Source organism: Anguilla anguilla, chromosome 6 (assembly GCF_013347855.1).
Source record: "Anguilla anguilla isolate fAngAng1 chromosome 6, fAngAng1.pri, whole genome shotgun sequence".
Taxonomy (NCBI): domain Eukaryota; kingdom Metazoa; phylum Chordata; class Actinopteri; order Anguilliformes; family Anguillidae; genus Anguilla; species Anguilla anguilla.
In genome coordinates, this window is record NC_049206.1 from 593,982 (window position 1) to 620,000 (window position 26,019).

Genomic DNA, 26,019 nt, shown 5'->3' on the forward strand with positions numbered 1-26,019 from the left:
GCTGTCCTGTCTCTCAGTATGACACAGCTGTCCTGTCTCTTAGTACTGACATAGCTGTCCTGTCTCTCTCAGTACTGACACAGCTGCCCTGTCTCTCTCAGTGCTGACACAGCTGTTCTGTCCCTCAGTACTGACATAGCTGTCCTGTCTCTCAGTACTGGCACAGCTGTCCTGTCCCTCAGTACTGACATAGCTGTCCTGTCCCTCTCAGTACTGACATAGCTGTCCTGTCCCTCAGTACTGACATAGCTGTCCTGTCCCTCTCAGTACTGACATAGCTGTCCTGTCTGTCAGTACTGACACAGCTGTCCTGTCACTCTCAATACTTCAGATTGTGCATTGTGACGAGCACTTAGTGTCTCACACATTCAGTTTGCTATAGATACATCTATCTGCTCTCTTGCAAGAACATAAGCACCACTAATGACTTAGCAGGTGTGCCTGTTTCCACGGAAACACCTGCATAATTAAAACACTGGTAATGCTTTAGAATGGAATTAATTAACAAGTCATTATGCATTAATTAACAACAAATTATTCACTAATTATTTACACAACATTAACAATAATAATACACATTAACTTGTCCATTCCAGTACTGCACATAATGCTGGTCATTTACAACAACATAATTAACTTTTCTCAGTGTTTAATGCATCACTTAATGAGGCAGTTATGCTATTCTCTCCCTGTTGTGTTTAAGGAGTAGGTGGCTGGCTAATCTGTGTTTATGGATTGGTTAGCAGTCATTGCTGGTGCTGCTGCCCTGTGCATAAGTGCATTATTTACCGTCTGGTTGAGGGCCATATGGGGTCTGAGCTGGTCTCCACCAGCTGCTCCATGCGCTTCTGTCTTCATTTCCAGTCATGTGTTAAAAACCCTCTGGAGCGTGGAGACTGTTTTTAAACAGCGCTAATGGAGGAATTACCCTTCACAAAGCCTCCCATGCTGCAATTAATGCTGCAGGAGAGACTGAGGTCTGGTCAATACTCTCTCACTGCTGTTCAAACCTCTGCTCCTCCTTTTGATTTTAATAACCTCTGCATGTGTGTGCGTGTGTGTGTGAGTGTGCGTATGTGCATGTCTGTGTGAGTGTACATGTGTGAGTGTGTGTGTGAGAGAGAGAGTGTGTGTGCGTGTATGTGTGATTGTGTGTGTGTATGACTGAGTATGTGTGAGTGTGTGCATGTGTGAGTATGTGTATGTGCGTGTATGAGTGTATGTGTGAGTGAGTGTGTATGTGTGAGTGTATGTGCGTGTATGAGTGTGTGTGTGCGTGAGAGAGAGAGAGAGAGAGAGAGTGTGTGTGTGTGTGTGTGCGTGCGTGTGTGTGTATGAGAGAGTTTGTGTGTGTATGACTGTGAGTGTGTGTGAGTGTGTGTGTACCTGAGTATGTGTATGTGCGTGTATGAGTGTATGTGTGAGTGAGTGTGTATGTGTGAGTGTATGTGCGTGTATGAGTGTGTGTGTGCGTGAGAGAGAGAGAGAGTATGTGTGAGTGAGTGTGTATGTGCGTGTATGAGTGTGTGTATGCGTGTGAGAGAGAGAGAGAGTATGTGTGAGTGAGTGTGTGTGTGTGTGTATGTGCGTGTATGAGTGTGTGTGTGCGCGCGCATGTGAGAGAGAGAGAGAGAGTGTATGTGTGAGTGAGTGAGTGTGTGTGTGTGTGTGAGTGTGTGTCCATAGCCGCTTTTCCACTGCATGGTACCGGCTCAACTGGACACTTCTCGACTCTACTCGCTTTTGGTACCAGGTTCTTTGTTTTCCACTGCAGATAGTACCCCCGTTAATGTGGCTGGTCGTCATAGCGACGATGCATGAAACTGCCATGAAACTGCCGTGCCCTGACCAATCAGTGGTCTGCAGTGTTTTAGCGTCACCTTTTGGTATCGCCTCAGCTCGCTTGGAACCTCAATGGAGGCGATACCAAAAAAAGTACCAGGTACCAGGTACTATCCACAACTTTTGCCCGGTGGAAAACCAAAAAAGTCGAGTTGAGTTGAGCCGGTACCATGCGGTGGAAAAGTGACTTATGTGTGTGTGAGAGTGTGTGTGTGTGTGAGACTGTGAGTATGTGTGAGAGTGTGTGAATGTTAGCATGTCCTCTGTCTCTCTAATCAGTGTTCCAGTCACACAAACACACACTGTGAGGACTGTGAGTTTTTTTTTTTTTTTGGGGGGGGGGTTACACTGAGCTGCTCTGACCCCCTTGGTGTCCTTAATGGGGGCCTGTGCAGAATCTGCAATCTCCATGGTAACAGGCTGCCTTATCTAACCTACAAGACCACCCATCTAAAGCCACAGAGGATACAGAGATACACACATGCACTCACACACGCACACGCACACGCACACTCACACACACATGCACTCACACTCACACACACATGCACTCACACACTCACATGCACACACACACACATGCACACACACACACACACATACTCACACACACACACACACATACTCACACACACACACACACACACACACACACACACACACACACAGACACTCATTGTCCCTCAGAATGAGGCAAGAGGACACAAATTGTGCTGTTAGTAGCAGTTGCAGCAGTCTTTGTTTTTCCCTTAAGGGTAGCCAATCAGCATCAGGTGTGTTATTGAACTGGGGACATTTTCGGCTAATTTTGGGATGGAATGTATTGTGAATTTGATTAAATTTGGCACGTTCAGTCAGGAAGTGTTTCTCTGTGTCAGTTTTACTGTTATTGCATTGTTGGCACAATCCTTTTTCCTGGCAGCCATGATGCCCCCCCCTCTCTGGCACTAGCTGCTGTTGTGTACAGCATGTAAAAAGGCTTGTGTCTTGTGTACAGACTCTCTGTTTGACCTGAGCTCTGACCTCTGAACCGACCGCACGGCCCAATCTGACCCGATCAGCGGCAGCCCCGGGTCAGAGGGGAGTACGTGCCGGGGGGGGGGGGGGGGGACGTGGTGGGGGGGGGGGGGTGGGGGGGGCAGGCAGGTGTACCGCCGCTGCCTCTCGTGCTCTGACTCCAGCGCTGAGCTCACGGGCGTGCAGCAGCCATGCTCTGCTCTGCTGTGTGTGTGCGGTGCGTTTAGGGTTAGGGTTAGGGGCGTGCAGCAGCCATGCTCTGCTCTGCTGTGTGTGTGCGGTGCGTTTAGGGTTAGGGTTAGGGTTAGGGTTAGGGGCGTGCAGCAGCCATGCTCTGCTCTGCTGTGTGTGTGCGGTGCGTTTAGGGTTAGGGTTAGGGTTAGGGGCGTGCAGCAGCCATGCTCTGCTCTGCTGTGTGTGTGCGGTGCGTTTAGGGTTAGGGTTAGGGTTAGGGTTAGGGGCATGCAGCAGCCATGCTCTGCTCTGCTGTGTGTGTGCGGTGCGTTTAGGGTTAGGGTTAGTATCACACAGAGGGCTGTGTGAGCCGGAGCCTGCTCCGCGCGGCACGACGGTCATCCTGTGCCTTTCTGCGGCTCTGTGCTCATTCACACGGCGTGAACTCTCTCCGTGAGCACGGATTTGTCTTAAGATGTGTCTTTTAGGTGAGTGCATGAAATTCATCCATTTTTTTGTGTGTGATTTTGTGCACTTACTAGTGCGATTGATTGCTACCTGTGCACAGACTGTGCACAGTAAAACTCAGTAAAACTCATGGAGTACTTTTTAAACACATTTGTGTAAATTCTACTGCATGTGGACTAAATGTATCAGTAATGCTTCCTTCTCAGACCAGAACTCCCTTAAAATGAGATCCTTCTGAGAAAGGTCAAAGGTCACATAAAAACAAACAAGGTCAAAGTGGTACTGTGGTTTTTTCAATGCCCCCTTACCTATAGAGCACGGCTGCCCAACCCTCTTCCTGGAGATCTACCATCCTGTAGGTTATTATTCCAATCCTAACAAACACCTCCTAAGCACACCTGATTCAGCAGCTAGAGATCTCATTCAGGTGCTAATTAATAGAATCAGGTGTGCCAAATTAGGGTTGCAGTGAGAACCTGCAGGACGGTAGATCTCCAGGTACAGGGTTGGGCAGCCCTGCGGTAGAGTGTTAAAGAGAGCCTTCATAGTTCTTTATGAATAAATGAATGGGTTCTGGGATAGTTCTTTATGAATAAATGAATGGGTTCTGGGGTCTCTCCCAGTTTCTGTTTGCTGCTGCCCTGTTTGAAATCTCTATTAGCAGCACTAGTTTTGCATTTTCGTCAGGAGGTCCCAGCATGCAGCGGGGCACCTCCTGTGTCACATGTGCTGGCAGTATCAGGCGCAGCTGGTAAACACTTGGCAGAAAATAATTTAATTTAATTAGGAGCTTGTTGTTTTTAATTAGCCGATGACTCGCGCGCGTGCAGGCTGCCGGATGGCCTGGTCGTAAGGCTGTGTGTGAGTGCTGATTGGCTGCGCTCCTGCCGCTCATAAAAACAACCATAAAGGGAAAGTATTTCAAACAAACAGGACTCCTGCTGAAACAGATTAAACTGCACATATACACACACATACACACACACGCACTCTCTCTCCCTCACACTCTCACACACACATACACATGCACACACACCCACACACACGCAGACACATACATACACTCTCTCTCACTCACACACACATACAGACACTCTCTCACACTCTCACACACATGCACGTGCGCACACACATACATACACTCTCACTCACACACACACATACACACACTCTCTCACACACACTTACATACGTACACACACATGCGCACACACACTTAGACACTCACACACACACTCACATACATACACACACACACTCACACACACACATGCACGCAACCCCCCCCCCCGCGCCCCTGTGGGATTGTGGGGCGTGTCGGAGAGGAGCGTCTCTGCACTTGACCTTTCCATCCCTCCTCCTCATGGTGCTGATGGATGAGAGGAGCACTGGAGCTCCAGGGAGGAAGCAGCAGATTCTGCGGGGGGGCGGGGGGGCGGGGGGGGGGGGGGGGCGGGGGGGGGGGGGGGGGGGGGGGGGGGGGGGCAGAATGTTTGGCGCACGGCAGGGGGGGAGCATAATAATTTTGTTTATTTACACACGCATTGATTCCTCAGCAGGGGCTGTGTCTGCATGATGAAATATGCCATTAAGTATGATATTAAATATGTATGTCATTAAACATGTTATTAAATATGTACGTGACACTTTGTCGCTGTGATAAATGCAGGTGCTGTAGACGGCATCGGTGGAGGATGGCTTTAGAATGCTCTGATTAGAGAGCTGCGCTGGTGGAGCGCTGGGCTGCGCTGGACTGCGCTGGGCTGCGCTGGGCTGCGTTTGGGCTGCGCTGGGCTGCGCTGGGCTGCGTTTGGGCTGCGCTGGGCTGCGTTTGGGCTGCGCTGGGCTGCGTTTGGGCTGCGCTGGGCTGCGTTTGGGCTGCGCTGGGCTGCGTTTGGGCTGCGCTGGGCTGCGCTGGGCTGCGTTTGGGCTGCGCTGGGCTGCGTTTGGGCTGCGTTTGGGCTGCGCTGGGCTGCGTTTGGGCTGCGTTTGGGCTGCGCTGGGCTGCGCTGGGCTGCGTTTGGGCTGCGCCGGTGGAGCGCTGGGCTGCATTTGGGCTGCGCTGGGCTGCGTTTGGGCTGCACTGGGCTGCGTTTGGGCTGCGCTGGGCTGCGTTTGGGCTGCGCTGGGCTGCGTTTGGGCTGCGCTGGGCTGCGTTTGGGCTGCGCTGGGCTGCGTTTGGGCTGCGCTGGGCTGCGTTTGGGCTGCGCTGGGCTGCGTTTGGGCTGCGCTGGGCTGCGTCATTGTGCAGCCGGTGTTTGGGCTGAGTTGGGGATTGTGTGGCCGGTGTTTGGGCTGAGGTGTGTATTGTGATTGTGCAGCCGGTGTTTGGGCTGAGTTGGGGATTGTGTGGCCGGTGTTTGGGCTGAGGTGGGGATTGTGTAGCCGGTGTTTGGGTCATTAGATTCGATGTGCGCAGTGTGGAGGTTCTGGGCCCGGTATCAGGAGCTGCCGCTCGTCTGGTCCCGCTGGCCCACGTCTCGCTCAAACTGCCCCCGGCGTTCCGCAGAACAGGCAAACTCACTTTCACACAAGAAGTAGATGAGAACAGATGTCAACTTAAGAAGGAAAAAATTATTTTATTTGTGTAACAAAAATATTTTAATTTGCTTCTTTTGTTATTGAGCAGGATTCTTGCCATGATCTTGGTATTGGACTGATAAGTTGATTGGATGGCTGTGTATGTGTGTTTCTGTTTGGATGGTTTTGTATGTATGTGTGTGTGTGTGTTTCTGTTTGGATGGTTGTGTGTGTGTGTGTGTGTGTGTTTCTGATTGAAAGGTTGTGTGTGTGTGTGTGTGTGTATGTGTGTTTCCGATTGGATATGTGTGTATATATATGTGTTTATGATTGGATGGCTGCATGTGCATAAGTAAGCCATGCATGATGCATTGTGGGAATGTTCTGGTTGGAATGGGTCCCCACACAGAGAACACACACACACAGAGTACACACACACACACACTCGCACAACCCCCAGAGTACACACACACAAACACACACAGAGTACACACACACACACACACTCGCACACACACAGAGTACACACACACAAACACACACACACTCGCACACACACAGAGTACACACACACAAACACAGTGCACACACACACAAACACACACAGAGTACACACACACAAACACACACAGAGTACACACACACACACAGTACACAATGCACTGGGCAGTAAGCCCGCAGTAATTTATGTGTTTTGGTGTTGCCAAGATTCTTCTACTTTGCTATGATAACAAGCTGCACTCCTATTGTGACTCTAGTGTGTGAAGCATTTTTCCTGTCAAAAGCCCAAATAAAGGTGCTTCTAGTGAGGAACCGAACCTGTGACCCTAACCCAACCCTAACCCAACCCTACCCTACCCTAACCTAACCCTACTCTAACCCAACCCCAACCCTAACCCAACCCTACCCTAACCCTATCCCTAACCCAACCCTACTCTACCCAACCCTGCCCCTAACCCAACCCCAACCCTAACCCAACCCCAGCCCCAACCCAACCCTACCCTAACCCAGCCCCAACCCTACCCTAACCCAACCCCCAAACCTAACCCAACCTCAACCCCAACCCTACCCTACCCTAATCCTACCCTAACCCAACCCCAACCCTACCCTAACCCAACCTCAACCCCAACCCTACCCAACCCTACCCTAACCCAACCTCAACACCGCCCCGCCGATTTCCTCGCCGAGTACTGAAACACGCAGACATGTCTTTCTCCTTCTCACTCTGTCCATCTTTCTCTCTGTCCTCCTCTCTCCCTCTAGCTATCCCTCTGTCTGTCCTATTCTCCATCTCTGTCCTATCCTCTCCCTCTGTCTTTCCCTCTCTCCCCCTCTCCCTCTCCCTCTCCCTCTCTCCCTGTCCTGCTCTCTCCCTCTCTCTGACCCTCTCCATCTCTCTCGGCCCCCTCTCCCCTGCACCCTGTGCTTTGCTCCCTATGGTTTGGCGTTGTGTTCACTGAAAAGAGTAGAAGTGTGTGGAGCCGTGCTCTGGTCACCAGGCCCAGTATTGATCCCTCTCTCTCCTTCTCGGGACGGATGAGTGGATGAAATGACTCCCGCTGCATTTCTCTCTCTGCTGATGGGTGTGTGAAACACGACTCTTCTGTTATTGTGCGCTGAGTTTCAGCCCTGAGCGCGTTCGAGCATTCGAGCGTTAGCGTTAAGAGTCTTTTCAGCCGTGACAAAACGTCCGCGGAGTTGGGCAGCTATAAATTCTGTGAGCACTTGTTACGTCCCAACCAGGCGATGTACAGAGCATTCGCTGTGTTTTATAAGAGCGTGAGAACCAGCCAACCAGCCATTCAGCCCAGATAGGCCAATCATTTACTTACAGACTAGAGCACTGGTTCTCAGCTCCTGGACCAAACTGAAATGAAAGCCTGCAGGATGGTAGATCTCCAGGACCAGGGTTGGGAACCGCTGGAGTATTCAGCACTACATCAATCCTGGACATGACCAGACAAACTGTCCCATTTTGTCAGCTTCGTGTGAATGAAATAAATGCTGACTGTGCTCTTCCTGCTTTCCAGGGTTCAGCCGAGCGCCCCTGCCCTTCGGGTTGGTCAGGAGAGAGCTGTCCTGTGAGGGCTATCCAATCGACCTGCGCTGTCCAGGAAGTGATGTCATCATGGTGGAGACTGCCAACTACGGCCGCACAGATGACAAGATCTGCGACGCCGACCCCTTTCAGATGGAGAACGTCAACTGCTACCTCCCTGATGCCTACAAGATCATGTCCCAGAGGTGAGGGCCTAGGGCCTACCCTATATCTCCTCCCCCATGCCCAGGGCCCCACCCTAAATCTCCTCCCCCATGCCCAGGGCCCACCCTAAATCTCCTCCCCCATGCCCAGGGCCCCACCCTAAATCTCCTCCCACACGCCCAGGGCCCCGCTCTAAATCTCTTCCCCCATGCCCAGGGCCCCACCCTAAATCTCCTCCCCCATGCCCAGGGCCCCACCCTAAATCTCCTCCCCCATGCCCAGGGCCCACCCTAAATCTCCTCCCCCATGCCCAGGGCCCACCCTAAATCTCCTCCCCCATGCCCAGGGCCCCTAAATAGAATCACAGCAGGCTCTGCTTGGACTGTGTGTGGTGTGTGTATGTGTGTGTGTGCGTGCATGCGTGTGCCTGTGTGTTTCCCGTGGTTACTCCCATGCTGAGCTGTGAACACGCGTGTGTCTGTACAGGTGTGTCTGCACAGGTGTGTGCTGCATGCCGATGTACCCCCCACCTCTCCCTCTCTCGCAGGTGTAATAACCGGACCCAGTGTGTGGTGATAACCGGATCCGACGTCTTTCCCGACCCCTGCCCTGGAACATATAAGTACCTGGAGGTTCAGTACGAGTGCGTTCCATACAGTGAGTACCCTAACGCTAACCCTAACCCTAACCCTCTCCAGTGCCCTGCCCCACCCCCCTCAGTACTCAGCCCCGCCCCCCTCAGTACTCAGCCCCGCCCCCCTCAGTACTCAGCCCCGCCCCCCTCAGTACTCAGCCCCGTCCCCCTCCAGTACTCAGCCCCGCCCCCCTCAGTACTCAGCCCCGCCCCCCTCAGTACTCATCCCCGCCCCCTCAGTACTCAGCCCCACCCCCTTCTGTACTCAGCCCCGCCCCCCTCAGTACTCAGCCCCGCCCCCCTTCTGTACTCAGCCCCGTCCCCACTTCACTGATCCAGTGCAGTCTTGCATTTGTCTGGTAGAATCCCCCAGGAGAATGGGGCTGAAATCATAATCCAAATCATATCTGGTTGCAGTTTGATTATTATTGATGTTGTTTTAATATTTCAGGGGCACAGCATGGCTCCTGCTGTCAGTCTGATTTTATTATTCCAGCAGTGTTTGACTCCTCCCCCTCTCTCACAGGGTCACACACTCGCTCTAGAGCTGCTCGCTTCAGTGTGTAGAGCTGATCACTTCAGTGTGTAGAGCTGATCACTTCAGCGTGTAGAGCTGATCACTTCAGTGTGTAGAGCTGATCACTTCAGTGTGTGTGTAGAGCTGCTCACTTCAGTGTGTAGAGCTGCTCACTCCAGTGTGTAGAGCTGCTCACTTCCGTGTGTAGAGCTGCTCACTTCAGTGTGTAGAGCTGCTCGCTTCAGTGTGTAGAGCTGCTCACTTCAGTGTGTAGAGCTGCTCGCTTCAGTGTGTAGAGCTGCTCACTTCAGTCTGTGTGTAGAGCTGCTCACTTCCGTGTGTAGAGCTGCTCACTTCCGTGTGTAGAGCTGCTCACTTCAGTCTGTGTGTAGAGCTGCTCACTTCAGTGTGTAGAGCTGCTCACTTCAGTGTGTAGAGCTGCTCACTTCAGTGTGTAGAGCTGCTCGCTTCAGTGTGTAGAGCTGCTCGCTTCAGTGTGTAGAGCTGCTCACTTCAGTGTGTAGAGCTGCTCACTTCAGTGTGTGTGTAGAGCTGCTCACTTCAGCGTGTAGAGCTGATCACTTCAGTGTGTGTGTAGAGCTGCTCACTTCAGTGTGTAGAGCTGCTCACTTCCGTGTGTAGAGCTGCTCACTTCAGTCTGTGTGTAGAGCTGCTCACTTCAGTGTGTAGAGCTGCTCGCTTCAGTGTGTAGAACTGCTCACTTCAGTGTGTAGAGCTGCTCACTTCTGTGTGTAGAGCTGCTCACTTCTGTGTGTAGACCTGCTCACTTCAGTGTGTAGAGCTGCTCGCTTCAGTGTGTAGAGCTGCTCACTTCAGTGTGTAGAGCTGCTCACTTCAGTCTGTGTGTAGAGCTGCTCACTTCAGTGTGTAGAGCTGCTCGCTTCAGTGTGTAGAGCTGCTCACTTCAGTCTGTGTGTAGAGCTGCTCACTTCAGTGTGTAGAGCTGCTCACTTCCGTGTGTAGAGCTGCTCACTTCAGTCAGTGTGTAGAGCTGCTCGCTTCAGTGTGTAGAGCTGCTCGCTTCAGTGTGTAGAGCTGCTCACTTCAGTCTGTGTGTAGAGCTGCTCACTTCAGTGTGTAGAGCTGCTCACTTCCGTGTGTAGAGCTGCTCACTTCTGTGTGTAGACCTGCTCACTTAAGTGTGTAGAACTGCTCACTTCAGTGTGTAGAGCTTCTCACTTCAGTGTGTAGAGCTGCTCACTTCAATGTGTAGAGCTGCTCACTTCAGTCTGTGTGTAGACCTGCTCACTTAAGTGTGTAGAACTGCTCACTTCAGTCTGTGTGTAGAGCTGCTCACTTCAGTCAGTGTGTAGAGCTGCTCACTTCAGTCAGTGTGTAGAGCTGCTCACTTCAGTCAGTGTGTAGAGCTGCTCACTTCAGTCAGTGTGTAGAGCTGCTCACTTCAGTGTGTAGAGCTGCTCACTTCAGTCTGCTTTTTGCTTCTTTACTGACATCTCAAGTCTCAGGTCAAAATTCTGTCCTTTCTTCCTTCCAGTCTGACTCTCTTCCCACTTTCGGTTGGTTGCTTTTGTCTGTCCCTGCTTTCTGATTGGTTGTTCACTGGTCCTCTCAGTGTTTTTCTTCCTCAGGTGGCCCGGCTGTGCAGAGAGGTCAGAGTTCACGCTTCCCCGTTTGCTTTCTTAAGGCCGCTGGCTCGCTGTCTGCACGCTGTCCAGCAGGGGGCGTGCGTGAAAACACAGCCCAGGAGGGTCAGTGAGCAGCACTGCACTGCTGCAGAGGCCCCAGACCGGGCTGCAGTTCAAACAGCAGCTTCTCCACGCTTTAGCAGACCTGCGACGGCAGCGCTCTGCGCGTCTGCGGAGAGCCAATGGCATCGCTTGTGTGACCGCATTCCAGAGTGTCATGTTCCCTTTCCTGGGTTGTGTTTTCACACACGTTGTGTGTGTGTGTGTGTGTGTGCGCTCTGTCCAATATCCTGTGGGCACAGAGATATATCAGAGACGCTTCTCCGCCCGCCCGGGGAGCGCTCTCTCTCTCTCTGACGGCTCGGAGGCCGGGCTCCTCCTGTCAATAAGGCTTTTAGTGGTGCGGACTGAAAATAACACTGCTCTCTTCTCTCTCAGCCTCCTCCTCCTCTTACACGTATCTTAAATATTTAATGACTGGAGCTTTTAGTAAATTTACTTGCTAAATATTTTGGTGTTCATCCATTATTGGACTGTTTGTGCGAGCCGGATTTCGAAGGTTTTGTGCGTTTCAGCTGAAATCATCGATCAGCTCACTAGTCCATCAGTTTAAAAGACTTCTCAGAAAGGGCCAGTTTGTTACCACCTGATTGGCTAATTTTAATTCTGTGAAATTGCACGCTCCACTCCACTAAAAGCCTGTCTCACTCTGCTTTTAAAGCCATCTGCAAAAATGGGAATGAAAGATTATAAACCTGGATGTTACACTGGTAAAAACGTGGTTCCGCTTCCAGCACAGCAGCCAGTCTGACTGAGATTCTGCACAGACCCCTCACACTGTGAGGCGTACACCAGAGCAGCCAGTCTGACTGAGATACTGCACAGACCCCTCACACTGTGAGGCGTACACCAGAGCAGCCAGTATGACTGAGATACTGCACAGACCCCTCACACTGTGAGGCGTACACCAGAGCAGCCAGTATGACTGAGATACTGCACAGACCCCTCACACTGTGAGGCGTACACCAGAGCAGCCAGTCTGACTGAGATACTGCACAGACCCCTCACACTGTGAGGCGTACACCAGAGCAGCCAGTCTGACTGAGATACTGCACAGACCCCTCACACTGTGAGGCGTACACCAGAGCAGCCAGTCTGACTGAGATACTGCACAGACCCCTCACACTGTGAAGCGTACACCAGAGCAGCCAGTATGACTGAGATTCTGCACAGACCCCTCACACTGTGAGGCGTACACCAGAGCAGCCAGTCTGACTGAGATACTGCACAGACGCATCGCACTGTGAGGCGTACACCACAGCAGCCAGTCATAATTACATATTTTAAAACCAGTCTATTGCACCGACCAATTACAAGGTTGGATATAACCAATAGCATCCAATCGGGATTGGAGGTTATGCCTATATTTTAGAGCAGCCAATCACGGTGAGGGTCTAGAGGTGAACAGCTCCTTTTTGCTTCTGTCCTACATGAACACACACACACACACACATACACACACTCACTCACATATGCATGCACTCACACACACATGCACACACACTCTCACACACAGACACACGCACACACTCACTCACACTCTCACACACAGACACACGCACATACTCTCACACACACACACCTCTCCCGCTCAGCTATCATCAGCCTGGGGCTACACACACACTCTCACACACACACACAGACACACGCACTCACTCACACTCACACACACACACTCTCACACACACTCACACACACACACTCTCACACACAAACACACACACACACTCTCACACTCACACACAGATACTCTCACACACACACACACACACACTCTCACACACTCACACTCACACACACACTCTCACACACACACACACACACACACACACTCTCACACACACTCACACACACACACTCTCACACGCACTCACTCACTCACACACACAGACACACGCACTCACACACACACACTCTCACACACACAGACACACACAATCTCACACACACACACAGACACACACACTCACTCACTCACACTCTCACACACAAACACAGACACGCACTCACTCACTCACACTCTCACACACACGCACTCACTCACACTCACTCACACTCTCACACACACACACACAGACACACGCACTCTCTCACACACTCTCACACACACACACACTCTCACACTCTCACACACTCTCACACACACACACACTCTCACACTCTCACACACACACACACACACACTCACACACCTGTAACCCTTTCTCTCCACATCACAGGTCTGACGCCTCATTGTCTTTCTCTTTTCCTCCCCCTCCCCCTTCCCTCTCTCTCCTCTCCCTAAAAGTGGGCCCCCGCCCTCTCTGTCTGCTAACGTGTGTTACTGCGTGTTACCGTGGAGATGACTCTTTGATTCATGTTAATCTCTTCCTTGCACTCTTTTCCTCTCTATCTCTCTCTCGATCTCTCTCTCTTTCCCAATGCTTAAAATAGAAGTGGAACAGAAAGGTAAATGGCATCCTTCGATCCCGAGCTCCCTTTTTCGTGGCATATGCCATTCCCCTGCCCTCTGTGGTGTTATGACCCCGCCCCCTCTGTAGATGCCTAATGTCGCTCAAATGAAACGGGCATATAAGGAGGCCACCGCCCCCCAGAGAACGCTCTGTCCTGTTATTCTTCCCCACCCCTAGGAGGCGCTGTCTTCTTTCCTGTTTATATTCTTCCCTACCCATAGGGGGTGCTCTTGCCTGTAATTATTCTTCCCCACCCATAGGGGGTGTGCTCTCCTGATGTTGTCTTGCCTGAGTCTGCACCTCCTCCCCAGCATGTCCAGGTAGTTTCTAGAGCATTTTCTTCCTCTCAGCCCCCCCACCCCCACATAATTACAGACCCCAGAACCCAATGAACTGTATAAGAACTAGAAAGGAAACTGCCTTCTCAAAATGGCGCTTTTTCAACGGACCATGGTTTTTTTCTCGGATTGGCCCATGTGGTTTTCACATGAACGAGGTCAGCTTGTCCCTTTTGCACAGTGTAATGGCCGCCGTTGTAATTTGTTGTTAGCGACAGCTGCTAATTTGGGGGCGACATAGCTCAGGAGGTAAGACCGATTGTCTGGCAGTCGGAGGGTTGCCAGTTCAAACCCCGCCCTGGGCATGTCGAAGTGTCCTTGAGCAAGACACCTAACCCCTAATCCCTAACTGCTCTGGCGAATGAGAGGCATCAATTGTAAAGCGCTTTGGATAATAGCGCTATATAAATGCAGTCCATTTACCATTTAATTTGTAATACATTAGCTAGCTTTGTTAGCCAGCTAAGTCAGTTAGTTCACACGTAGCATCGTAGCATAGGGCAGAACCTCGGTTGACACTGTGATTACCATCAGCTACACTGACGGTCGGTCATCACAGATGCCCACAGATGTTTTTAAGTCCCGTAGAGCTGCTGCTAGCCCGGTAAGCTGTCACCGTGGGTTTCTGCCAGAGTCACACAAATGAGCCAACCCACCACCACCGTCTGTGTATAAGGCCGTGTGCTACAGGTGGGACTATCAAATGGAACCATGTGAGCACGTTTCCTTTCTAGTTCTTATGCAGCTCAGTGCTGAAACCCCTTCATACCCATAGCCCCCTCCTACCCATAATCCCCTCCTACCCATAATCCCCTCCTACCCATAACCCCTTCATTCCCATAACCCCTTCCTACCCATAACCCTCTCCTACCCATTACCCCCTCCTACCCATAATCCCCTCCTACCCATGACCCTCTCCTACCCATAATCCCCTTCCTACCCATAACCCCTTTATACCCATCACCCTCTCCTACCCATAACCCCCTCCTACCCATAACCTCTCCTACCCATAACCCCCTCCTACCCATAAACCCCTCCTACCCATGACCCTCTTTTCCTTCCATAGGCCCTGCCCCCCTAGCAGTAAGTGTCGTCCTTCACCCCTTCTTTCTCCGTCCTCTTTTAAGGCATTTCATTTCCCAGATTATTTTCACTATTTGTGTTTCTGATTAATTTACTTGGGCAGCTTGAGAATAGCTGGAGAAAAGCTGAATCCTGCCAGTCTTCTGATTTACAGGAGGGCAGTCCGACTCCTGTACCTGGGTGTGCGCGTGTGTGTGTGTGTGTGTGTGAGAGAGAGCAGTAGCTCTCACAAAAGGACACAGTGTAACAAAATAGCCCAGAATTTAACAGTATCCCATAATGTGGTCACATCTTGTTCACCGAATATCCCATGCAGCAACACCTGTAACAATATCACATGATGCAAGCTGCATTTGCAATGCGCTAAGATGTGCTCAATAGCAGGGTTCTCAAACTCTAGTCCTGGAGGGCCACGGCCAGTGTGTCAAACCTGCAGTCACAGCACCCCCTCCAGTCCTGGAGGGCCACGGCGCCAGTGTGTCAAACCTGCAGTACAGCACCCCCTCCAGTCCCGGAGGGCCAAGGCGCCAGTATGTCAAACCTGCAGTCACAGCACCCCCTCCAGGACTGGTGCACTTTGCGATCCTTGCTCTAGATTGATTAATCTGTCTTCTTCACAACACCCTAAATTAAACCCTAAACACAATCCAACATCCGGTGCATTTGTGTGTATGTTTGCTTACTGGCCAGTGAACTGTGGTGAGATATTTTGGGGAATGGAGGTCTGTACACGTTTTCGGTTTGCTTTAATTCTGCCCTGTCTTTTGCCCCTCCCCCCATCCCCCCTCCTCCCCCCGTCCCTGCGGGCAGTTTTCCTCTGCCCTGGGACCCTGAGGGGTGTGCTGGAGCCCTCTTTCCAGTTTGAGGCGGAGCAGCAGGCGGGGGCATGGTGCCGGGACCCCCTGCAGGCCGGGGAGAAGGTGTACCTGATGCCGTGGACGCCGTACCGCACGGACACGCTGCTGGAGTACGCCTCGCTGGAGGAGTACCGGCGCGGCCGGCAGACGGCGGCCTACAAGCTGCCGCACCGCGTGGACGGGACGGGCTTTGTGGTCTACGACGGCGCCGCCTTCTTCAACAAGGAGCGCACGCGCAACATCGTCAAGTTCGACCTGCGCACGCGCGTCAAGAGCGGCGAGGCCATCATCCCCGCCGCCAACTACCATGACACCTCGCCCTACCGCTGGGGCGGCAAGTCCGACATCGACCTGGCGGCGGACGAGAACGGCCTGTGGGTGATCTACGCCACCGAGCAGAACAACGGGCGTGTGGTCCTGGGCCTGCTCAACCCCTACACGCTCCGCTTCGAGGCCACCTGGGACACGCCCTACGACAAGCGCTCCGCCTCCGACGCCTTCATGGCCTGCGGCGTGCTCTACGTCGTCCGCTCCACCTACGAGGAGAACGAGAGCCCGGGGGGGCGGAGCCTGATCGACTACGCCTTCAACACCAAGCTGGGCCTGGGGGAGGCGCTGGACATCCCCTTCCCAAACCAGTACCAGTACATCACCGCTGTGGATTACAACCCCCGGGACAACCAGCTGTACGTCTGGAACAACTTTTACATACTGAAGTACAACCTGGAGTTTGGCCCTCCTGACCCTGCACACGGTAAGGAGCGGGATGTTTTTAACGTTCATGTCCTGGGTCTAGTCCCAGGTAGTCTCACCTGCAGAATTTCACTCCGTCACGGGTTCTTTAAGCCCGGTGAGAGCAGTGCAGTTCGGAGCCATAAACCCACCTATTTGACCCAACGTTTTCTCACCGATCAACATGAGCTCGGTGAAGGCTGGTGTGAGCCGAAGGAGTTGAGTCAGACATGAACTATGAGAAAGGGTGATAGCTGACCCAGGGACACTGACCCAGAGAAACTGACCAAGGTGAAACTGACCCAGAGAAACTGACTGAGGTGAAACTGACCTAGAGAAACTGACCCAGAGAAACTGACTGAGGTGAAACTGACCTAGAGAAACTGACCCAGGGAAACTGACCCAGAGAAACTAACTGAGGTGAAACTGACCCAGAGAAACTGACCCAGGCAAACTGACCCAGGGACACTGACCCAGGGAAACTGATCCAGAGAAACTGACCCAGAGAAACTGACCAAGGTGAAACTGACCCAGGCAAACTGACCCAGAGAAACTGACCCATGGAAACTGACCAAGGTGAAACTGACCCAGAGAAACTGACTGTGGTGAAACTGACCCAGAGAAACTGACCCAGGCAAACTGACCCAGGGACACTGACCCAGGGAAACTGATCCAGAGAAACTGACCCAGAGAAACTGACCAAGGTGAAACTGACCCAGGAAAACGGACCCAGAGAAACTGACCCATGGAAACTGACCCAGGGAAACTGACCCAGAGAAACTGACCCAGGGAAGCTCGCCCAGAATAACTGACCCAGAGAAACTGACCCAGGCAAACTGACCCAGGGACACTGACCCAGGGAAACTGGCCCAGAGAAACCGACTGAGGTGAAACTGACCTAGAGAAACTGACCCAGGGAAACTGGCCCAGAGAAACCGACTGAGGTGAAACTGACCCAGAGAAACTGACCCAGGCAAACTGACCCAGGGACACTGACCCAGGGAAACTGATCCAGAGAAACTGACCCAGAGAAACTGACCAAGGTGAAACTGACCCAGGCAAACTGACCCAGAGAAACTGACCCATGGAAACTGACCAAGGTGAAACTGACCCAGGCAAACTGACTCAGGGAAACCGACCCAGAGAAACTGACTGTGGTGAAACTGACCCAGAGAAACTGACCCAGGCAAACTGACCCATGGAAACTGACCAAGGTGAAACTGACCCAGAGAAACTGACCAAGGTGAAACTGACCCAGGGAAACTGACCCAGAGCAACTGACCCAGAGCAACTAACCCAGGAAAACTGACCCAGAGAAACTGACCCAGGGAAACTGACCCAGGTAAAGGAGGGTGATCAGAGGGCCAGACAGGGTGAGCTGGTTGGGATTTTGGCGCAGGACACTCAGGTTAACACCCCTTAATCTTTCAGTAAGAGCCAGGGCATCAGTCATGAGCACAGCTGTTCTGCCCCGAGTCTTCAGAAGTGCTGCCATCCCTCTTTCTCTCCTAACACTTAAATATATGTGTGTAATTATCCTAATTACCCTCTGATTACAGGGAATTACAAAGCACATGATTTTCAATTAAAAATTCAAATATTTTTTTAGCAAATGCTCGAGCTTGCAGTATAATGGCCCGGTGAGAGCCGTATGGAGAATGCTCTGCAGCGCACTGTGATAAAGATCGCCTCCTGTCACATGTGTTAAGTTACATGTGTTAAGTTGAAATGAAACCGCGAGTCGGGTGGAATGCGGAATCGTTCCATTCTGATTTTGAACGGTGATTTAGAGAGATTTAAAGCTTCGGTGACCGTGTGTGGACAAGTAGCTGAAGACAAACGGCAGAATCAAGATAATAGGGGAACAAAACGGAGAAAAACCTTTCAGCAGAGGAGCCAGTTTCCTTCTCCAGCAGTCAGGGTTAATAGCACAGAAATGAGCTGTGGTGCAAATCCATTGTGATTAGTGTGATTAGTGTTTTAACTGCGCGGCAAATTACCCCGAAAATAGCGAATGCAGGCACTCCATCCTCTTTCACTGAGAAATACCCGTAAGACCCTTCACAGTAAGTACTGCTGCAGCTGACATTTCTAAAATAAAAGCTTTTGTGTGGATGGAATACATTTGGACTGTCGTCAAGCGCTTCCTCTACTGCTCCACACTGCCACTGCTGGTCATCCGGTAGAACTGCAGGGGACTCTGGTCTGTCCCAGGTTTAAAACATAAGCCTGTTGTATTTGTGTTCATACGCTCTGTTATATCAAGAAAGTTCTCATTTTCCCGACACCTCCCGTAACTTGTGCAATCCCAGATTTCTTAACAACACAACCAACCATGCATGTTAACCAGATATGGCAGCACCAAATATTTCTGGTACTTTGTATAACACATTGAAACCAGGGTGGAGAGCTGAACAGACAGACACATTTCAAACACATTCCACATTGCATCACTGATTTAACACACAGTGCTAATAATCTGCTTCTGATATTTAACGTGATGAGAGAGGATGGAGTTTGCTCACCTGTGTTGTGTCTCCTTGTAGCTCTGAAATAAGGAGAGTGAATTATCTCTATAGTCAATTCTCCATTAATCATTAATCAGCACTGAGATGCTTTTAGTGCCGCACAGCTGAGTCCTAAATGCTTTCAGCGTAGAGTGGCTGTCCCACAGTTTACTGCAATGAAAACATTAAGCGCCAAACAAGACACTGTATAGAGTGGCTGTCCCACAATTTACAGCAATGAAAACATTTAGCGCCAAACAAGACTCTGTATAGCCTACATGTTCAACCAATACACAGGAAAAAGCATGCAGCCGATGAGTGTTAATGCAATGGTGAAAACATTGTTACTATATCTGACTGTATACTGATGAGCACACTGTACATCAGTGTGGGTACTGTTTAGGTGTTTGCTACCTTTCGTTATGTGCTGGAGAGGTTTCATCTAAAGGCTGTCTCCCAGCTGAACACTGGCTGTGTTGATCTGAGTCTCTGTGCTGAACACTGGCTGTGTTAATCAGTCTATGTGCTGAACACTGGCTGTGTTAATCAGTTTCTGTGCTGAACACTGGCTGTGAGTGATTGATTATGCAGCTCTTAGTGCTGATTTAGATCACATTAACGTAGTCAAAAGAACATTTTTGAGCGTTTAAAATAAGTCATCTGGTTTTGACGTGAGATTTGAAATGGCGACAGCATTAGGCTACATGCAGATTTGTCGGAATTATGAGATGGCACACAGGAATTTCTGATTGAATCAAGCTCTTATGGCTTGTTTATTTTGCTTTAAAAATAAACTAGCGATAAAATAGATTAACAATATTGTCCGCTTTCAAATAACTGACTTTGTTTTCAACAGAATAGCCCTACTTGTTTATTTCTCTTTAAATATAAACACTAATGTATGGGCTAAGCTGTAAACAAACATGTAAAAAATAATTAATTAAAATTAATTTAGGATTTAAATTTTTCAATTTTGAAATGATAAATGACTTGGGAATTCCCTAAGCACTTAGGAATGCCATAAGCACTAGGGGGTGTCATGAACATGCTGTATTCCATAAGCACATGAGACGGTAAAACAGCAGAATTCACTTCCTTATAAAACAGGGTATTTCCTGTCAGAGGCCAGAATGTGGGTGAAGAAAATGATCTTTCTTTTTTCGCGAGGTTGACTGAGTGGGTTTTTTATTTATTTTCCTGTCATGCTATAGTGCTTGGCATTTATATAGGTGATGTATAGTCAATAGATTTCCCTGTATATGAGAGCATGGGTGTGAAAACAACACCAATTATATGAATCAGAATAGCTCACCAACATGCCTCAGAAAAGCTGTGAGTTTGAGACAGACTGAGTCAGACAGACTGCATTTCTATTGGGTGGGTGGGTGGGTGTGGCTGCAGCTGGGTGGGTGTGGCCAAAGCAGGGTGGGTGTGGCCAAAGCAGGGTGGGTGTGGCTACAGCTGAGTGGGTGTGGCCAAAGCTGGGTGGGTGTGGCTACAGCTGAGTGGGTGTGGCCACAGTGCAGATGTGTCCTTCGGCTCCAGTCAATGGGCAGATGAGCGAGTTTTGACTGGGCAGTATCGGGAGCCTTAAAGCCAATCTCACAGGGTTTTTAATATAATATTCTGAGTTTATGAAGATATATTTGCGTTTTAGTGCATGCTGATATTTAAACCCTTCTTATCATTATATGAGTGATATTCATTTAAATATTATTTGAGTTGTCTCCCTAGATAACTGAGTTATCATCCAAATCATATCAAATCATAATTTCATACGCCTACTCTTCTGTAACTATGTTGTTTTTATGTTGCCATGGTCACTGGTGAAACGAGGAGTGCACAAACTGCTGGACATGGCGAGAAGTAAGAGCTGAAACTGGGGGGGGCAGGGAGACCCCAGAATCCAATCTGCTCCCCTCGATCTTTAATGTGATGCAGTCTCTCCAGGTGCTGAGAGGAACGCGGTTCGTTTGGAGACACAGCCGTTATCGCCACGGCGACGGCAGCGGTGTAATCATCCTGGTGTCTGGTGGCTGCCCTGTCGCTCGGTTACGGCTCAAACTGCCTGGTTTCTGGGCAGACTCCTGCGTGGGGCGTGATGTGTGGGTCCCCGGGGGTGTGGCGGGGGGCACAGATCCCCCCTCCTTCCTCACGCTCATACAGGGGTACGGATGTTAAATAGAGCGTGTGCAGGCTGTGGGACAGGCCCTCTCTGTGCCTGCAGGACGAGCATTAATGGCCCCAGGACCTGCTGGCTGTTTTATGCTGTCACCGCCCCCCCACCCCCACCGCACCCCACCCCAGCATGCTCCACTGCTTTTAACGGCTGTCCTGCTACCAATCAGAGGCTGTCTCCACGGCTACCACACTGGGCCCAATCACACACCAGCGTGCTAATTTCTCACTGTCCTGTGTTTTTCGCCCATGTGCGCACACACACACCTACACACACCCTCTCTCACACACACACACACACACATACACACACACACCCTCTCTCACACACACACACGCAGTGCTGAGGGAGGTTTCAGGCTGTCACCCCCCACCGTGTGAAACTGCAGCCACGCCTCGGCAGCGTCTGATTGGCTGCTGGGGAAAACAGGAGCCTTGCACAGAGTTACGACCCGCCTTCCACTCTCTCGCCCTGACCAGCGCACTGGGTAACCATGGAAGCCCCCAGTGATCCGTGACTGGGAGATGGTCTGTGCTGTAAGGAACAGGGAGTGACTGTGGGGCGTACGGCAGGTGCACATGGCAACAGGCCCTGTGCACTGTTTCTGCCTTTATTATGATCCTAATCCTGAGCTCAGAGCCGGTCCTAACCCTGAGCTCAGAGCCGGTCCTAACCCTGAGCTCAGAGCCGGTCCTAACCCTGAGCTCAGAGCCGGTCTTAACCCTGAGCTCAGAGCCGGTCCTAACCCTGAGCTCAGAGCCGGTCTTAACCCTGAGCTCAGAGCCGGTCTTAACCCTGAGCTCAGAGCCGGTCTTAACCCTGAACTTTGCTCAGGCACGAACACGCACTCACACACACTCAGACACACACACACACACTCACTCAGACACACACACACAATGCTTCAGTAATGGTTCTGTGCTTATTTTCCATAAATGTTAGGAGGTCTTGAGCCAGCTGATTGCCTGAGCCAGTCTGGAATACTTACTGTGTATCTGCTGAGTCCTAAAACCTGGGCCAGGGCTCCCTCTCCTTTACGGTCCCATTATGCAGGACCTGGTGAACTTTGGCCTTTCCTGTCCCCCCCCCCCCCCCACAGTGCCCACTGCTTCAGAGACTCCGGTAACGTCTGAACTTCCCGAAACCACACCCCCTGTAACCACGACAACTTCAATGCCCGCCTACCGAGTCCCCTTCAGAACCACGCCCACTTCCGGGCCGAAGGAGGCGAGCCAGGGCCCAAAGCCCCCGCCCCTGGAGCTGGACCCCATGGCCCCACCCCCGCCCAGGTCCCACCCGCTCCCCGAACGCGTATGTGAGGCGGTGCAGAGGCGGGGCATCGCCTGGCCCCAAACACAGAGGGGCGTGTCTGTGGAGAGGCCCTGCCCCAAGGGCACCCGAGGTACCGCACACCCACACACACACGCACACTTATACACACACACACACACACACACTTATACACACACACTTATACACACACACACACACACGCACACTCACACACTTATACAGACACACACACTTATACACACGCACGCACACACACTTATACACACACTTATACAGACACACACACACTTATACACACACACACACACACGCACACTCACACACTTATACAGACACACACACTTATACACACGCACACACACACACACTTATACACACGCGCACACACGCACACACACACACACTTATACACACACACACACACACACACTTATACACACACACACACACCCACACACACACTTATACACACACACACACACACACACTTATACACACACACACACACCCACACACACACTTATACACACACACGCACACTCACACACACGCACACACACACCCATACTCACACACACTCACTCACACACACACACACTCACTCACTCACTCACACACACGTTTTTCTATACTTATGAGGTTCATGACACACTCATGCTAACACTATACATCTCTTTCCCCCTCATCTCTCTCCCTCTCTCATCTCTATCTTCCTCTTGCACTCTCTCTCCCCTTCCCTCTCTCCCTCCCCCCCCCTCTCTCTCTTCCCCTCTGTCTCTCCCTCTCTCTCTCAGGTACAGCCTCCTTCCAGTGTACGAGGGTCACAGGTACGTGGAGCCAGAAGGGTCCTGACCTCAGCAACTGCACATCTCACTGGGTCAGCCAGGTGGACCAGAAGGTCAGTCACATGTGTGAGTGAGTGAGTGAGTGCGTGTGTGTGTGTGCGTGAGTGTGTGAGAGTGTGTGAGTGTGAGTGTGTGTGTGTGCGCGTGTGTGAGTGTGTGTGTGAGAGTGTGTGTGTGCGTGTGTGCATGTGTGTGTGTGAGTGTGTGTGTGTGTGTGTGCACGTGTGTGAGTGTGTGTGTGTGTGTGTGCGCGCATGTGTGTGTGTGTAACAGTGTAATGCCCCGCGTCGCTCACACAGATCCGGAGCGGGGAGAACGCAGCGAGTCTGGCCAATGAGCTGGCCAAACACACCAAGGGCCCCATATTTGCAGGGGACGTGAGCTCCTCCGTGCGCCTCATGGAGCAGCTGGTGGACGTCCTGGATGCTCAGCTGCAGGACCTGCGGCCCAGCGAGAAGGACTCGGCTGGGCGGAGCTTCAACAAGGTAGGCCCCGCCCCCTCGGTTCCTTAGGACATAAAGCACCCCCCCATACCCCACACTGTCACCCTGTAGGACATAAAGCACCCCCCCATACCCCACACTGTCACCCAGGGGGATATAAAGCACCCCCCCAAACCCCACACTGTCACCCTTGGGGACATAAAGCACCCCCCCAAACCCCACACTGTCACCCTGTAGGACATAAAGCACCCCCTCATACCCCACACTGTCACCCTGGGGGACATAAAGCACCCCCCCATACCCCACACTGTCACCCTGGGGTACCTAAAGCACCCCCCCGTACCCCACACTGTCACCCTGGGGTACCTAAAGCACATCCCCAAACCCCACACTGTCACCCTGGGGTACCTAAAGCACATCCCCAAACCCCACACTGTCACCCTGGGGTACCTAAAGCACATCCTCAAACCCCACACTGTCACCCTGGGGGAAATAAAGCACATCCCTGAATTCCAGTTCCAGTTGCTGAACTCCTAACCCACTGATTCCATCTTGCTTGTTTTCACATCAACTTCAATTTCTTTTACCTGATAAATATTTGCAGAAGTTGCATTTAAAACACTTAAAGAAACAGCGCCCTGGTGAATTGAGAAAACGCTGCTGCCGCTGGGGAGCGGTGTTTTCTCATCAGCTTGAATCATCATGTTTTTATAACATTATGTTGTAGACTCAACATACAAGCAGAGAAGATGTCTCAGCTCTTCCATTAAGTATTTCAGCGCTGAAAGCGATTGGCTGGTGGCAGGCTCTGTTATATGTTCGTATGGATGAGATTTTTTCAAACTGGCGTTGTGACATACACACCGATGAGCTGGTTGTGTCTTATAACTGCAGGGCTCAACATTTACAAACATTAGCCTGACAAAACGGACCTGTTAGCGTGGTCTCCACTGCTGAGTGCCATTTCTGTTCACTCTCTTTGCATGTCTGTTTTAAATCCAGGCCCTGACTGGGCTTCCAGCTGGACGGGGTAGTGTTGTTGTCATAAGACGTGAGTCACATGACGCACCATGTGACACAGTTTGATTTTTTCTCACACCTTGAACAGATGCTGTGCATCTGTTTTGGAAGTGTATGCTCCTGTGTTTGATGCCAGATTTATATTTAGTGTTCTCGTTGTGTTAGTGTTAATCAGTTTAACCTTCAGGATCCAAATTGAACTACGCGGTTGTTCCCTGCACTTGGACCGGTACTTCTCTCTAGGGTTTTCGTCATACTTGTTCCTGGTTATGGTTATACACTTTGTTGTACGCCGCTCTGGATAAGAGCGTCTGCCAAATGCCTGTAATGTATATTTTCTTTGTGTTGTATGCATATTGAGTTGGGGTAGGGTTAGTGTAATGTGTGGTCACATGGGGTGGGCACGCAGCTGAAAAGGGATCAGTGTTCCCACAGTAAAACAGAACCGCACGTCATGGGCAGGGATGAAAGGCATGAAAGAACAAATAAAATCAATAAAAGAGATGAGAAGCAAAATAATATAATAGCAGCACAAACATGAAAGAGGTTCAATAATATAATGGTCTTAACATTAAAAGAACAACTGATACCATTGTGTAGCATTTAGGAAGTGTGTGTGTGTGTGTGTGTGTGTGTGTGTGTGCACGCATATGTGTGAGTGCGTGAGTTTGGGGTGTGGGGGATTGGCTTTCAGGCTTTGGGGTGTAGGACTTTTGGGGTGTGGGAGTTTTGGGGTGAAGTGGTTTAGGGGTATGGAAGTTTTGGGGTGTAGGTGTTTTGGGGAGTAAGAGTTTTGGGGTGTGCAATTTTTGGGGTGTGGGGTGTAGGGGTTTTGGGGTATGGGAGTTTTGAGTATGGGAGTTTTGGGGTGTGGGGTTTTTGGGGTGTGGTGGTTTTATGACTTAGGAGTTTTGGGGTGTAGGGGGTTTGGCGTATAGAGGTTTTGGGGTGTGGGAGTTTTAGTGCGTGGGGTGTGGTGGTTTTATGATTTAGGAGTTTTGGGGTGTAGGGGGTTTGGGGTATAGAGGTTTTGGGGTGTGGGAGTTTTAGTGAGTAGGGGTGTGGTGGTTTTGGGGTATAGGGGTTTTGGGGTGTAGGAGTTTTGGGGTGTGGGGGTTTTTTTATTGGGTGTAGGAGTTTCGGGGTGTGGGAGTTTTGGAGTGTAGG

General features: G+C 51.0%; 1 protein-coding gene across 24 annotated transcripts in view; it reads left to right on the plus strand.

Moving 5' to 3' along the window:
- The window catches only part of LOC118228843 (adhesion G protein-coupled receptor L2-like), a 69,969-nt gene that overhangs the window by 23,269 nt on the left and 20,681 nt on the right, over positions 1–26,019 (plus strand). For 19 of the 24 annotated variants that reach the window (XR_004765548.1, XR_004765551.1, XR_004765549.1 and 16 more), the window contains exons 3-9: positions 8,052–8,265; positions 8,772–8,881; positions 13,536–13,550; positions 15,787–16,587; positions 22,351–22,653; positions 23,339–23,442; positions 23,689–23,874. Coding sequence is in view for 16 of the 24 variants with exons in the window: in XM_035420328.1 (XP_035276219.1) it covers positions 8,052–8,265; positions 8,772–8,881; positions 13,536–13,550; positions 15,787–16,587; positions 22,351–22,653; positions 23,339–23,442; positions 23,689–23,874 (1,733 nt within the window). In the remaining 8 variants the exon portion in view is untranslated. The remainder of the gene's footprint in view (positions 1–8,051; positions 8,266–8,771; positions 8,882–13,535; positions 13,551–15,786; positions 16,588–22,350; positions 22,654–23,338; positions 23,443–23,688; positions 23,875–26,019) is intronic. The other 5 variants (XM_035420329.1, XM_035420331.1, XM_035420333.1 and 2 more) reach the window with 1 other exon arrangement.